We start from the raw sequence: 15498 nt of genomic DNA, 5'->3' as shown, positions 1-15498 counted from the left end.
AGCTTGATGGCTTGCCTTATGCTTTTCTTTCACATTGTGCCTTGATTGCTTTCTCTGAGTCTTTTTCTCTTAATTTGTATTTATTGTCATGCTGCCTGAGAACTCTTGCATATGTTTTCTGATAGAGACTGAATATTCCAATTTTCTTGCAGTCATTTAAAGATGTTCCAGTTTTGTTGAAGACATTTAAAGATGTTCCAACTTTCTTATAGTTATTTAAATATATATGTTCCATTTTTCTTGTAGACATTTAAATGTTTTGAGTTTTTCCAAAAGATTTTATTCTGAGTGGTAAAAGAAGGACAGGTAAAGAACGCAGTGTTGTAGATAATGGGTGAAGATTTGACATTCGTGCACTTGGTAAAAACTCGTGCACTAAGTGCACTTGCACTTAGAAATAAGTACTGTACAAAGTTTGAGACTTTTATCTGTGAGAGTTTGCCGTTAAAGTTCTGCTTGACTGGCTTGTGACCAAGAGATATCTCTGATGTAGGCCACTGAGGAGGATACGTGTCTTAATCCCTCAGCATTTTGTTTACATTTTTACAGAAGATAAAGACTTTTATGTAATTTTTAATAAAGAATTTAGAAAAGCATAATATTGTAATATGAAATATTTTGTAGGTATACAATTAAGGCTTGAATATAAGTTGAAATTTTGTTGCACATTTTGCAGAGAGAACCCAATTGTTGTCTGAAGGGGTAATACTGTTTTCTGATTTTAGTTAAACATTTAGTTTACAAACACTTTAGCTCATAGAGCATAGAAAGTGTGATTAATCATTTAATGAGCAAAAAATAGCACAATTTGTATTTTTTCTGTAATGTTGCTATTTACACAACTCTTGTGACAGAGGGTGATGAAGACGAAGACATACCGGTGCCTGGGGAAGCAGGAGGCCTGGGCTTCACGGGAGCTATGCTTGGGGCTGGTCACGGGGAGCTGCACGCGTCACACACTCGTGCAATATCCTCACCTATTGAGATTGGCTCTGTGAGTATCCTGGGTAAATTCATGGGAAATTATGCAGTGTGATTTACTCTTAATGTACATCAGGATTATTATCCTTCACTTTGCTGTTTGTTGTGAAACATAATTGAGAAGAATATTGAAGCTGGGTTCGGGTTTGATCCCATTGTACAGCTTCAATATTTTCTCAAAATTGATGCAGTGGAATACTTTCACGTTCTATTTCTTTGTAAGAATTTGTTGCCTAACCCATGAGCTGCAACTCAGTTTATAGGAGACACTCCTCTGGTTCACATGGAAGAAGAAAAAAATTCCTACTGATATTGTAAAAATGCATCCCCCAATCATGGGAAAATAATGAAGAAAAAGTGGCTTACTTTGAGTGTGGTGAAGTGAAAAAAATCTTGCAATGCCATCAGAATTCATGAGAATTCATGGAGAAATCGCCCCAGTCTTACCTTTTGCATATTTGCCTATCCTCTGTAACTCACTGACATCTTCCTTTGTTGACATGCCTTCTCCTAAACCTACTATTTTCACAATGATTTTTCCATTTTCTGCTGCCACCCTAGATGCTGTCTCTCTTTTTCTAGACATCCAAAAATTATTTTGGACTTCTATCCAGAGTGGTTTGTACTAATTTACTGCTGGTAATCAGTTCTTTCCTAATTGTCTCCTGAATGCTCATTTCTGAATTTAATTTCCTTACATACTTAGTTTTTTTTTTTTTTATCTTTCACAACTTGCGTATATGTTTCTTTCATTTCCTCTTTATACTTTTCTCATGCCTCTAGTAACTAATTCCATTTGAGTTGTCTATGAATTTTACCTTAGAAATTCCTCGCCTAACTCTATGTTTTGGGCGGCCTGTATAGTTTCTCTTATTTCCTGTCCAAACCTATCTTCTTGTTTATTTCTTCAAATTTGTCATCCTTCATTTTCTATGTCATTTTCTTTTTACTATTTTCTTTATTTGTCCTTCCTGCATCCTTACCTTATCTGTCAAGCTGGCAACTTGCAGATCCTTCTGCAAAATGCTTGCTTGTCAAAAATTCATTATACTTTTTAAGATCTTAAATTTTTGTCTTATGAAACAAAATTTCCTTCATGAAGTTTTAACAGATCCTTGACTTTCACTAACCTGCTCATAAGAAACTTCCATGTCTTGTTTCTTCCACAGTGAACCTCTTGAAATGTGTCTCTTGTTGACAGTTCAGTACCGATGGCATTGGCCATTTTGGTTTGTTTTGATTCTCATCTGCTTCTGTGTGATTGATCTTGCTATAAATTTTCCCAACTTTGTATGTCATTTTTCAGATAATCATCATTCCACCTTCTGTAATTGAATTCAGTATGTTTATGACATCTGGGATACCACTTGTGAACCTCTTTTCCCACACTACCACCTAGATAATGATGAGTTAATCCATCAGCTGCCTGTGACGTCGTCATCGTTGTGTGAATGTGAGAGAGAGAAGAAGGGGGAGTGTTGCTTACCTATAGTGACTATAGGTGAGTGATATCTAGCTCATTATGGCCAGGCTCCAAGCCTTTTATATTCGGCATGCTAATTTCATCTCTTGATGTTCAAGATAAAAATTTTTTCAAATTGTGAATGGAAGTGGCTTCGACAACTTCCTCTGCTCATTGCATTCTTCTTGTCGATCACCTGTACAAGGTATAAGAGTAACTGTGTGTGTGTGTGTGTAATTACCTATGTAGTTACAGGATGAAAGCTATGCTTGTCGTGTCCCGTCTTCCCAGTACTCTTGTCATATACAGTAATGCTATTGAAACTATCGACAGTTTTGGCCTCCACCACTTTCTCACTTAACTTATTCCTACCGTCTACCACTGTTTGCAAAAGGAAACTTTCTAATATTTTTTTGGCACTTTTTTATCCTTAGCTTGAATCTGTGTCCTCTTGTTCCTGAAATTGCTGGTTTCAGGAATTCCTCTGTCAATTTGGTTGATTCCTGTTATTATTTTGTAAGTGGTGATCATATCACCACTTTTTCTTCTAAAGTTTCCAAAACAACTTCTTGTGTGGGACTCTGTCAAAAGCCTTTTTTAAATCCAGATAGACACAGTCAACCCAACCAACTCCTTCCTGTAATATTTCTGTGGCTCTATCATAAAAACTAAGTAGATTTGTTACACATGATCTTCCTGTTCGAAAACCATACTATTTGTCTGTTATTATGTCATTACTCTCCAGGTGTTCAACCCATTTGGCTTTAACTATTGTTTCTAGTGTTTAGAGGTTAATTTAGAGGTTCCTTTCAACTACCATTTTTATAGATTGGAACTATGTTTGCCTTTTCCATATATCTGCTAAGATTCCTGTGCACAAGGATATCTGAAATATTAATTGGAGTGGAATACTCAGCTCAGTTGCACATTCTCGCAGCACCCAAGGTGAAACTCCATCAGGTCTAACTGCTTTATTTCTTCCTAGCCCCTTGGGTAATTTTTCCACTTTGTCTTGAGTATTCTATGGTGTATTCTATATTCTATGTGTATTCTATGGTGTGCTTTGAAATTGGCATTGGGTCCAGCTCTCTTAAATCCTCATTTTGTACAAACACTTTGGAACTATTTGCAAAAGAAATTTTCTAATATTTTTCAGTACCTTTGTTTCCTTACCTTGAATCTTGTTTGTGAAGTTGCTGGTTTCAGGAATTCCTCTTTGTCAATTTGATCGATTACTGATAGTATTTTGTAAGTGGTGATCATATCACTCTTTTTTTTTCAATCTTCTAGTTTTGGCATGTTTAACACCTCTAGTCTCTCCTCGTAACTCTTCTTTTTCAGTTGGAGAAGCCATTTTGTAGCATGCTGCTGCACCTTTTACAGTTTATTTATGTGCTTCTTGAGATTTGGGCACCATACAACTGCTGCATATTCTAATTTTGGTCTCATAAAAGTCCTGAATACTTTCTTTAGTATTTCACCACCCATATAATTAAATATAATTAAATATAAGTGTGTGTGTGTGTGTGTGTACTCACTCACCTATTTGTGCCTGCAGGATCAAGCACTGACTCTTGGATCCCATCTTTCTAGCCCTCGGTTGTTTAAAGCAATAATTCCTGTCTTTGTTGACCAAACCACACACTAAAAAGTGAAGGGATGGCGACGTTTCGGTCCGTCCTGGACCATTCTCAAGTCAATGACTCCTCGTCTGCATTCCTGTCTTTCTTATCTATCATACCTAGTTTTAAAACTATGAATTGTGTTTGCTTCCACAATGTGCTCCTTTAGTTCATTACATTTCCCCACTACTCTCATGCTAAAAATAAAACTTTCTAACATCTCTATGACTCGTCTGAGTTTCCAGCTTCACCCATGTCCTCTTGTTCTTTTGGTATTTCGTTCCTGCTTTAGCTCTTTGGTCCTGCCTCTCAGCTGTCAATCAACTGGTGTACAGATTCCTGAGCCTACTGGGTTCTATCATATCTACATTTGAAACTGTGTATGGAGTCAGCCTCCACCATATCACTTTGGAACTTTTCATTTAATGTTTCACACATTTCCTTTTCATTTTCCGTGAATCTGTTTCCCATTTTCAACCTCTGGATATTATCCTTTACCTGCAATTTGTTGTTTATGAATTTGTAGAATAGGCCCGGTTCTGTTTTACATTTATCCGATATCCCTTTTTCAAAATTTCTTTCTGCCTCTCTCCTTACTGCCGTATAGTTGTTTCTCGCATCTTTGTATCGCTGGTATGTTTGGGGGGTTTGGCCTCTTCCTATACTGATTCCATTTTTGTGTCTTTTGGTCTCTGGCCCTCTCACAATTTCTGTTGAACCAATCCTGTTTTCTGGCCCTGCCTCTCTGTTTTGGTATGAATGTTTGTGTGCCTTCCTCGTATATTTTAAAAAATTTGGCATACATTTCATTTACTTCCCTGCCTAGCAACAATTCTGTCCAATTACACTCATTAAAAATTTTTTGAAGTTCCCCATAGTGACCTCTCCTTAAATCGACTTTATCAACTGTTTCAATGTCCCCCATTTTCTTCTAGATGATATCTTAAAGCATAATCAATGTCTAACAGGACGTGATCACTCTTTCCCAAGGGAGGAAGGTACTGGATGTCAAATATCTCTTCTTCTTTCCTGGTGAATACTAGATCCAGTACTGACGGTACATCTCCTTCCCTCATTCTTGTGGCCTGCTTTATGTGTTGATACAAGAATGTCTCCAGAATGAGGTTCACAAATCTGCATGTCCAAAAGTCCTCCGTTCTTGCTTCATAGGCCTCCCAGTTTATTGCTTTAAAGTTGAAGTCCCCCAGTATCAACAGTCGTGATTTATCTTTATCTGCTTGTACAATAATATCTCTCATAACCATTATGAGGCCCTCTCGTTTGTCATCCAGTTCTTCCTTTGTCCATGTGTTGCTTGCTGGTGGGCTGTAGGCATTTACAATTATCAGCTTATCCTGATTCCAGATCTGCAATGCCATTATGTCAATATCTCGAGGGTTTTCAAATATTAACTCTCTTACCTTCAGGTGTTTTTTCACCAGTACGGCCACTCCTCCTCCCTTCCTAGTTTTCCTGTCACGTCTCCAAACTGAATAGCCTCTTGGGAATATGACTTCATTTATTATATTTCCTTCAAGTTTCGTCTCTGTTAATGCGACAATATCTGGGACCCTAAGCTGGATTATATCTTGAAACTCCAAAGTTTTTGACCTCACTCCATCTATGTTGGTATATACAATTTTCAGGAACATGTTCCGTTTTACTTTGCTCTTTACTCCCCCTTCCACTACTGATCTTGTTGCTTTGTTTTTATGTACCATTTCACAAGCTTTCCAGTCCCTGTCACTTTGTAGAAAAATGAATTTCTGTCTTCTTCATTTCTCTCTCCATTTAGACATTTTGCCTCAATTAGGTTCATTTTCAGCTTTTCTCTGTCTTCCTTGGAGAGGTCTTGTCTTATTGACCAAAGTTTGCCAACCTCATCACTCTGCAATTTCCTGGCATTTCTTAGCACTTCCATCATGTTTTTCACTCCATTAAACATCACCCTTAAAGGGCGGTTCTTGTCTTTCTCATATTTTCCTATTCTTCTAAAATCACTGACATTTTCCTTTGAGCCTTCTCCTAAACCTACTATTTTCTCTATGATTTTCATCTCTTCTGCTGCTCGGTCCACCCTAGATGAAATTTCCTTCTCTAAACATCCAAAAATGATTATGGACTTAGTTCTATCTGCAGTGTTTTGTACTAGTTTACTGTTGGTAACCAGTTCTTTCCTAATTGCTTGCCTAATTTCTGCTTCTTGTTGGTCATTTCTGGTTTTGACCTCCGAACACACTTCTTTGATAGTCTCTTTCTCTTTTACAACTTCAGCATATGTCGCTTTTATTTCTTCTTTATACTTTTCTAGTTCTTTATTCACTTCCTCTATGTGAGTTGTCAGTGAAGTTTCCAGTTGGAGATCCTTACCTAACTCTATGTTAGCCCTTAGGCTTGCTTGGAGTTGTTCACCATATGAGTCTATTTTCTTGTTGATTTCTTCAAAGTCACCACACTTCACTTTCCATGCCTCATTTTCTTTCACTAGTTCCTTGATTTGCTCCTCCTGATTTGTTACCTTGTCTGTTAATGCAGCAATAATCTTACCTTGCTGAAGAATACTCCCTTTTAGAGTGCAAAGCTCACTCCTAAGAGCTCCATTGTCCTCTTCCAATTTAAGCACTTTTTCTTCATACTTCTTTTGCATATCCTCAATTATCTTTAACCTGCCAAGAACACCTCCTTTCCTTATATCTTGTGGTGAGAATCCTTTGAAACCATCATCTGTTGGTGTGTCTACATTCCCAGTGGTGGTGGGGGAGGTGGCGGCCATCTTTGTTTTTGTTCTAGAACCAAAACAAACTTTTCCACTCAACTATTTTCACTCACTTTTACTTGTTTATTGTATTTTATTTGCTTTTACACTTCCCTGAACCTTTATGTAACCTGGGACACCACTGTAGCCCTCAACCTGTTCCCAATACTTAGGTAATTCGATATTTCCAGGAGCTTGCTGCAGTGTGACTTCTGCCTCCTCCAGCTCACATTCACCACATGTGTGTGCACATGTATATGTGCATACGCACGTGTGTGTAACATACCTTGTGTGTATGTGTATATGTATGTGTATGTGTGTATACATGATATGTATATATGTGTATGTGTACTTTTTCTTTCGGAAGGGGTTCTGTTCCCTTCTCTGTTGACGGGGCGCTGGGGGAGCAGCTTGCTTTATTGACTCTCGTATGGTCCCGCTGTTGGTGGGCGCTTTTGGTTGTCTTCCGGCCTCTGGTGGCAGCGGTGGGCGGCTTCTTCCCCTTTGGGAGGTTCAGAGCTGGCAGGGTGGGCTTCTTCCCCTGCGCTTCGTCATGTCATCTTGGTGAGTGCGTTGGGCGTGGTCGATCCGCCCCATCCTTCTGGGGTTCCCGTCTGCTCTTTGCAGACATGGGCTTTTCGAACCTGCGGTTCTTCTGCACTTCTTCAGTCTGCGCCCTGGTTTTCTATGCCCTCCTCGGAGGACTGTTGTCTCCTGTTCGGCTTCTGTTGGGGCCGGGTGCCTGGATGGTGGCCCTGGACCTCCAGGTCAATTATTGACACTTGATGTATTTTTGTATCTTTACCGGATCTTGGTGCCCTGTCTGAGTGCTTGAGATTCGGTGTCTGGCCTACCTCGACGACTGGCTGGTGTGGGCTCCCAGTTGGTCCGCTTGTCTGCTCGCCAGGGGTGTGGTTCTTTCCAGATCGCCAGGTTTGGTTTCCTGGTGATCTGGAGGCCTTTCCATCTGTTTCCGTCCCGGGTTCGGACCTGGGCCTTGTTTAGGGCTATTTGGCCACTCCTTGTCTTACCCTCCAGAAGTGTTACTGCGGCTGTGGTCCCGCCTCCGGCTGTTCATGAGGGGGTACCGGGTTGCTCGAGCGGTTGTCCGGGAGTCTGAACTTCGACGTGCTGGTCTGCCCGGAGGGTCGGGTTTGGCTTTGGCGTCTGTTTGGTTCCTTCGGAGACTCCCATTCCGCCTCTTGCAATCATTGGGTTCATTCCTCTGGGGATCTTGTGTTGGTGCTGTGTCACCAGCTTCCTCTTTGGGGTTTTCGGGGTTCCGTGCCTTGGCACCTCCCCGAGCCTTCGCTCGATGTGTTCACGGACGGGTCATCTCTCGGCTGGGGCTTTGTGACCAGTGCTCACCAGGTCGGCCGGGGATGGTGGAGTCTGTCCATCCGTCGGGCTCACAGCATGGTTCGGGAGTGCGTGGCTGTCTGGTTTGCGCTTCGGAGGGTTTGGGTCACTCGGTGCTCTACCATTCAGCTCCATTCAGACTGTTCTCTGGCAGTTCTTGCCGGAACCACAGGGTTTCTCTTAGGTGTTGACCTTTGGGGTTGGTTCCTTAGAGTGGCTCGTTTGCTGGATTCTCGGGGTTTGGCTAACCTTGAGGTTCATGTCCGGGGTGTGTCCTGCGTCCTGGCGGACAGCTGTCTCGGTTCATTCCTCTGTTTGTGGATTGGCCAGTCATCGCCGACTCGTTTCGTTGGCTCTGCGGGACGTATGGACTCCTGGCCATGGACGTCTTCGAGTCGGCGTGGTCTAGGCGTCACCCATTTTATGTGGTGCCCTTACCCACCTGCGAGGCGTTCACGTTGGATGCTTTTCGGCAGGACTGGTCAAGGTGGGGGTTACCTTGAGGTTTCCTTGAGGTGCTTCCGGGGCTTAGCGTTCCCGCGGCCCGGTTGTCGACCAGGCCTCCTGGTTGCTGGACTGATCAACCAGCTTGATTGGGTACCTGTTCCTCTTCTCCCGGTCCAGCTGTTGTTTCGGGTTCTGGCTCGGTTGCAGCCAGTTCCCACGAGAGCAGTCCTTATGGTTCCTTGGTGGCCGGCCCAGCTTTCTTTTCAGACGCTGCTTGATAGGTGTCCGAACCCAGGGCGTTTTTTCCGCGGCTCCGCCTCTTTCGGCAGGTTGGATCGGTCCTGTACATGACTGGTTCGGCCTTCTCCTAGCTCTTTGCGTCTCGTATTTTGACGCGGGTATCACCATCTCTGTGGTGTTCAGGTGGCCTTGTTGACGGTGTCCCACCTGCGAGCTTCGTCTTGGCGACAGTATGACGTTCCTGGTGTTTCTTACTGTTGCCTCGTTTTGTGCGGTGCTGGCGGAGCTGCTCCGGCTTGCGTTCGGGGTGAACGTCACATCTGCCCTGTTTCGTATGCTTTCTCGTGTTTTGTTTCACCTCCGGCCTGCTCATGCGTCGCCTGCGCCATCCTGGTCCTTGATCAGGGTGCCTTCTTATCTTCTCCTCAGTTTGCGGTAGCCCCTTCGGTTCAGGTTTCTGCTCTTTGGTACTGATGGTAGATTTGTATGTGTGCAGCCTTTCTCCGTCCTGGCGACGGTCGAGACGGCTGGTTTCCGGAGGGGTTCTTGGGTTATTGATGCTTGATTGGTTTGGCCGGGGGTGCGACCTGTGTTGTCCGGTTGCGCTTTTTTCCGTTACCTGCACATCGTGTCTGGGGATGCGCTTTGGTTTGATCTGGTTCCCCTCGTTCCCTGTTTCAGGGCTCGGGTCTCCCAGGTTGTCCGCAGAGTTTTTCAGTCTTCCAGCCTGCGGTCTGTCTTTGCGCCCGTGCTGTTCGGACGTTTGCAGCTTTTGCTGCTGTGTTGGTGACGTCTAGGGCTCATTTCGGGTGCAGGGAATTGAGGGTCGCACAGGTTCTTGGCCGCCCATTCTTTATGCGCGTCTGCTCCTGTGCGTTCTTGTTGCCTTGGGTCGCAGGTTACATCCTGTTGTCTCGGCTTCGCGTTGCGGAGTTTGTGGCGGCCGCCTCCCGGGTTAGCCCTTTCTTTTCCTTCTCTTTGGGTATGAAGCTCCAGGGAGCCGTAGGGGTTCCACACAGAAAACCAGCGTTGAATGTAATGAAATGCCATTTTCTGGGTGAGCCCCGGAGGCTCCCTGGCAACCCTCCCTCCCACCAGTCGCCGTTTTTTTTTGCGTTGGTTGAAGCTTAGCTTCCGAACTGAAGCTTGGCAGCCGGCGCGGTAGGTCCGGGGCTCCCTCCTCCCCCTCTCGGGGTGGGGAGGGCTGTGCGGACGATCAGCGCGGCAGTAAAGTGTGATGTTTGCTTGTTTGCTTGTTTCCTGGGGATTGTAGGTAGTTTCTACCTCTCTGTTCGGTTTTTTGTTTTAGTTTTTTACCATGTGGGGTTTGTTTTGTCATGCCTACCTTTTTGGGTGCCTGACCCCAGTCGATGGCAGATAAGGAAAACCCCAACCACAAGTGGGTTTTCCAGTGCCATTGCTCCCTGAAACCTCTCTGAAGGGGCCAGATTCTGGTGCTGGTCCCTGGTAGGTCTGAACTCCTTAGCTAGTGTCCCAGTCTAATATAACATACATTAGCTCGATAAGCTCCGGGGAGCCGCTGGGGCTCACCCTGAAAATGGCGTTTCATTACATTCAACGCTGGTTTTTTGGTCATTACGAGCAAGTTGTTTGTTGAGCAACCTGGAGGACCATGCTCTGAAATAGGGTGTTAAGATTATTTAAATACTCTTCTGTGAGTGACCTCCTTGTTCATTCCCTTATATTCTTGACTTTCTATGCTTATGAGAGTGATCTCTGATTCAACTGATGATAGCCAACTCCTCTAACACAGTAGTGGTGTTGGTGGTTGAAGTAGCAAGTAAATAAGCATTGATTAGTTTGCTGATATTTAACTGGCATACCTTGTGTTTTCCAGTTATTTATTGGTGGAATGGTCGAGTTTAATTTTGCTATTTGGTGTCAGAGTTATTAATTTCTTTGGTGGTAAATTGAAATTTATGTCCTGTCTGCCATCCACAAATGAGGTGACAAGGCAATGTTAAGTGGCTCCTTCAACCTGCTCCTCATGTTACCACGGTGACCAGGTTGATGGAGCGTGACTGGATTGTGGTGTCGTTGCAATACTTAGGCCCAGGCTCGGAGAGTTACCGAGACACCGCTCAGAAATGAGTATCTCGTCAACTTAACACCTATTTTTCTAGCCATCTGGATTGTACCGTTGCTTGATAAATTAGTCACCCTTTATCATCAGTGAAGACAAAACAAATACAAATAAGTTACACTTAATATTACTTTGTGACAGTTCAAACAATACTAAATTCTGTTTGATTACTCGAATTTTGTTTTCTTTTGTGTGTGTGTGTGTGTGGTGGGAAGCTTTCTCTGTCATTTGTGTGAACCCTTAGGATCCCATCCATTCCACCAGGGTGCAACTGCTGGCCTCCTGGCTTGTCACCTATGTCATGAGAAGTTCCTTGATCTAGAGCACCTTGGTGGTCACCTGTACAACGTACATAAGGTGTCTGTGACTTACCGGTATGTAGCTGATAACTCTTACTTATTTATCTGCAGCAAACAAACCCTCACCTTTTGTATAATTGTTGATTCCACGCTTGTAGCATCTATCTTGCGTAGTCTTCACACCGCTTGTAGCATCTATCTTGCGTAGTCTTCACACCGCTTGTAGCATCTATCTTGCGTAGTCTTCACACCGCTTGTAGCATCTATCTTGCGTAGTCTTCACACCGCTTGTAGCATCTATCTTGCGTAGTCTTCACACCGCTTGTAGCATCTATCTTGCGTAGTCTTCACACCGCTTGTAGCATCTATCTTGCGTAGTCTTCACACCGCTTGTAGCATCTATCTTGCGTAGTCTTCACACCGCTTGTAGCATCTATCTTGCGTAGTCTTCACACCGCTTGTAGCATCTATCTTGCGTAGTCTTCACACCGCTTGTAGCATCTATCTTGCGTAGTCTTCACACCGCTTGTAGCATCTATCTTGCGTAGTCTTCTTCCACGATGATTGTAACATCTATTTTGTATATATTTCTTCCAATCTGTAGCATCTGTCTTCAGTAGTCGTCTTCCACTCCGCTTGTAGCATCTTTCTTACATAGTCTTCTACTCTGCTTGTAGTATCTAATGTAGTTATCCTCCATGCTGCTTGTAGCATTTATCCCAGTCTTCTTCCATCCAGCTTGTAGCAGACGCTTAAAGAGCGATTGTATCACTTCATGCAGGTTGGCATTCAATCCTTGACCAACCAGGTTATACATTGGTTGTACAATGGTTGTACAACCATTGTACAACCAAGAGTACAATGGTTGTACTCTTCAAATCACTTGTGTTGTCCCGTCTTGAGTATTGCTCAATACTCACTTCCCCCTTCAGAGCAGGAGAAATTGCTGAAATAGAGGGAATACAGAGAGCATATATGGCACGCATAGAATAGATAAAGCACCTAAATTATTGGGATCATCTCAAAGCCCTCCAAATGTACTCCCTAGAGAGGAGACGAGAGAGATACCAAATAATATACACATGGAGAATACTGGAGGGCCAGGTCCCAAATCTACACAGTAAAATAACAATGTACTGGAGTGAATGATATGGAAGAAAATGCAGAATGGAACCAGTGAAGAGCAGAGGTACCATAGGCACAATCAGAGAACACTGTATAAACATCAGAGGTCCGCGGTTGTTTAACACCCTCCCAGCTAGCGTAAGAAATATTGCTGGAACAACAATGGACATATTCAAGAGGAAACTAGATTGTTTCCTCCAAGGAGTGCCGGACCAACCGGGCTGTGGTGGGTATGTGGGCCTGCGGGCCGCTCCAGGCAACAGCCTAGTGGACTAAACTCTCACAAGTCAACCTGGCATTGGGCCGGGCTTGGGGAGTAGAAGAACTCCCAGAACCCCATCAACCATGTATCAACCAGGTATCCAAGTGGTTAGGTACTATTCCATCCCCCCCCATCCCATCCCAAATTCTTTCCTGATCCCTTCAAAGTGTTATAGTTGTAATGATTTGGCACTATCTCCTGATGGTTACCTTTCCTTCTTCCACCCTACTTGTAACATCTACCTTCCATATTCTTCCTCCACACCTCTTTTACACAAATATTTTTTAATTTTTTTAATGTTGTTCTGCTTCCCGAGCATATCATATTACTGTATATATTTTATGTATCTGTGTTTCTTGGTATGTAGCCACAGCATGGTCTCTCCATTCTCCACCTTTTTGTGCATCAGGTCATTTTTTTTGGCGTATGTTCATCTGTTTCTCTTGTCTCTTTATGTGCCGAGTAATTAACCCTTACAGTACTCCAATCTTGTTAAACCTTATACTGCTCCAATCTTGTTAATTTAAACTTTACACTACTCGAATTGCCTCATACGATTTTTCCCATTTGATTTGTTAACTATTGTATTTTTAGTCATGCACACACTGATGTAGCTTTTAAACAGCTGTACAGTTTAGGGGTTAATTGTCTACTTGGTAACATTTGTTTCATATAAAATATTTGTTCATTTGCTAATATTTAGACATTAAATACTGTACATTAGAAGTATTATGCTAGCAATGATCTGTGTGTGCCTGCAGCATTTAACCACTGGACTGCGCTCGGGTTCTTGGTGAACTGGAGGAAGTCCCATCTGGTGCCCTCTCAGGTTCGGTATTGGCTGGGTCTGGTTTGGGACGCTCGCACCGCTTCCTTGTCTCTGCCTCCGGGGGCTCTGCTTCTCCTGTGGTCCTGCCTTCGCCTGTTTCTGAGGGTTTCCGGGGTCACGCGGCGGTTGCTCGAGAGTTTGTGCGGGAGCCTGAACTTTGCCATGATGGTCTACCCGCTGGGTCGGGTGTGGCTTCGTCGGCTATTCTGGTTCCTTTGGGGACGGCCCTTCCGCCTCTCTCGTGATCGGTGGGTTCGGCCTCTGGGGGCTTTGCGTTGGTTGCTGCATCGCCGGCTTCCTCTTCGGGCTTTTCGAGGTTCAGTGCCTTGGCGCCTGTCCGAGCTCTCGCTCAGTGTGTACACGGACGCGTCGTCTCTTGGCTGGGGTTTTGTGATCAGTGCTCACCAGGCTGGCCGTGGGTGGTGGGGTCCATCCTTCCGTCGGGCTCACAGCACGGTCCGGGAGTTCGCGGTGGTGTGGATGTCGCTCCGGAGGGTTCGAGTCGCTCGCGGATCAACGATCAGGCTCGATTAGGACTGCTCCCCGGTGGTTCATTGCCTGAACTGAGGGGGTTCGATGCGGTCCTTGGCTCTTTGGGGCTTGTCGCTTCGAGAGACTCATCTGCTGAGTTCTCGGGGGTTTGGCTCTCTGGCAGTTCATGTCTGGGGGTGTCCAACATCCTGGCAGATGATCTGTCTCATTTCCTTCCCCTTTCCATGGAATGGACGGTCGACGCCGACTCCTTCAGTTGGCTGTGCCAGACATTCGGGACTCCGGACGTGGATCTCTTCGTGTCGGCGTGGTCGAGGCGTCTCCCGATATACGTGGCGCCCTTTCCCGACTGCGAGGCCGTTGAGGTCGACGCCTTCAGGCAGGACTGGGCAAGGTGGGGTTACCTTTACCTCTTTCTCCCAGTTCAGCTGTTGCTCCAGGTCCTGGCTCGCTTGGAGACTTACCTGGGAAGAGTTGTCCTTCTGGCTCCGTGGTGGCCGGCCCATCCTTGGTTTCAAGGGCTGCTTGCTCGGTATCTGAACCCGAGGGTCTTCCCGCGGCTCCGCCTCTTTCAGTGAATCGGTCCAGCCCGGTACGAGGCTGGTTCAGTCTTCTCCTCGAGTCTTTGCATTTGGAGTTTTTGACTCGGGTTTATCATCACTTGTATGGTGCGCAGGTGGCGTCGTTATTGGTCTCCCACCTGCGTGCTTATCTCGGCGGCAATATGAAGTTTGCTGGGGGTCCTTCCGGTTCTTCCTATCAATGCGTAGGTGTTCTTCGGTCTGATAGGGTTGTTCTGTCCTTTCTCTCCTGGTTGTTCCAGGACAGTCATCTTATGCCCAATACTGTCACCTCGTATCATGCGGCGCTGGTGGAGCCGTTTAAGCTTGCTTTCAGTGTTGATATTACTTCTGCCCCGTTCCGCAAGCTGTCTCAGGTAATGTTTCAACTCCAGCCTGCTCATGCGCCTCCTGAGCCGTCCTGGTCCTTGGACCGGGTGCTCTCGTTTCTCTCTTCTCCTCGATTTGTTGTGGGACCCCTTCCGTTCGGGATTGTTTTTCTAAAGCTCTTTTCCTGTTGGCTTTGGCTTCTGGGGGTCGGGTAGGGGAGCTTCATGCTCTCCTCCGGCACAGGGGTTTCTGCTCCTTCAGTCCTTGTGGGCGTTTTGTTCGGTTGCAACCATTTCCTCCTTTTCTGGCGTAGAATGAAACGGCTGCATTTCGGAGGGGCCTTGGGTTGTTGATACTTGGTTGGTCAGGCCGGGGGTGCATCATGTGTTGTGTCCAGTTGTGGCTCTCCGCCGTTATTTGCGTGCCATGGCTTTGGCGCCCGGGGATGCGTTTTGGGTTGACCCGGTTTCCCTTCTTCCCTGTTTCTGGGCTCGGGTCTCTCAGGTTGTTCGCAGGGTTATTAAGTCTAGCCAGCCTGCAGTTTACCCCTGTCCCCACGACGTTCGTAAGTTTGCAGCTTTCGCTGCCGTCTTTGGCAACATGTCTTGGGTTGACATTCGGGTGCGGGGTT

At 45.0% G+C, this 15498-nt stretch overlaps 1 protein-coding gene across 6 annotated transcripts in view; it reads left to right on the top strand.

Moving 5' to 3' along the window:
* Window positions 1–15498, top strand: part of shn (schnurri) — a 169768-nt gene that overhangs the window by 136967 nt on the left and 17303 nt on the right. For 2 of the 6 annotated variants that reach the window (XM_045741106.2, XM_045741105.2), the window contains one exon: window positions 855–994. The exons of 1 other annotated variant lie outside the window; for it this stretch is intronic. In XM_045741106.2, coding sequence (XP_045597062.2) covers window positions 855–994 — 140 coding nt within the window. Of the gene's footprint in view, window positions 1–854; window positions 995–2287; window positions 2483–11234; window positions 11345–15498 lie in introns of all 6 variants that reach the window. 3 more of the 6 variants (XR_011229121.1, XR_011229122.1, XM_069327272.1) reach the window with 3 other exon arrangements.

This window comes from Procambarus clarkii, chromosome 19, assembly GCF_040958095.1.
Source record: "Procambarus clarkii isolate CNS0578487 chromosome 19, FALCON_Pclarkii_2.0, whole genome shotgun sequence".
In the NCBI taxonomy this organism is placed as follows: Eukaryota; Metazoa; Arthropoda; class Malacostraca; order Decapoda; family Cambaridae; genus Procambarus; species Procambarus clarkii.
Note: the sequence above shows the minus strand (reverse complement) of the source record. Positions and strands in the feature narration are given on the sequence as shown.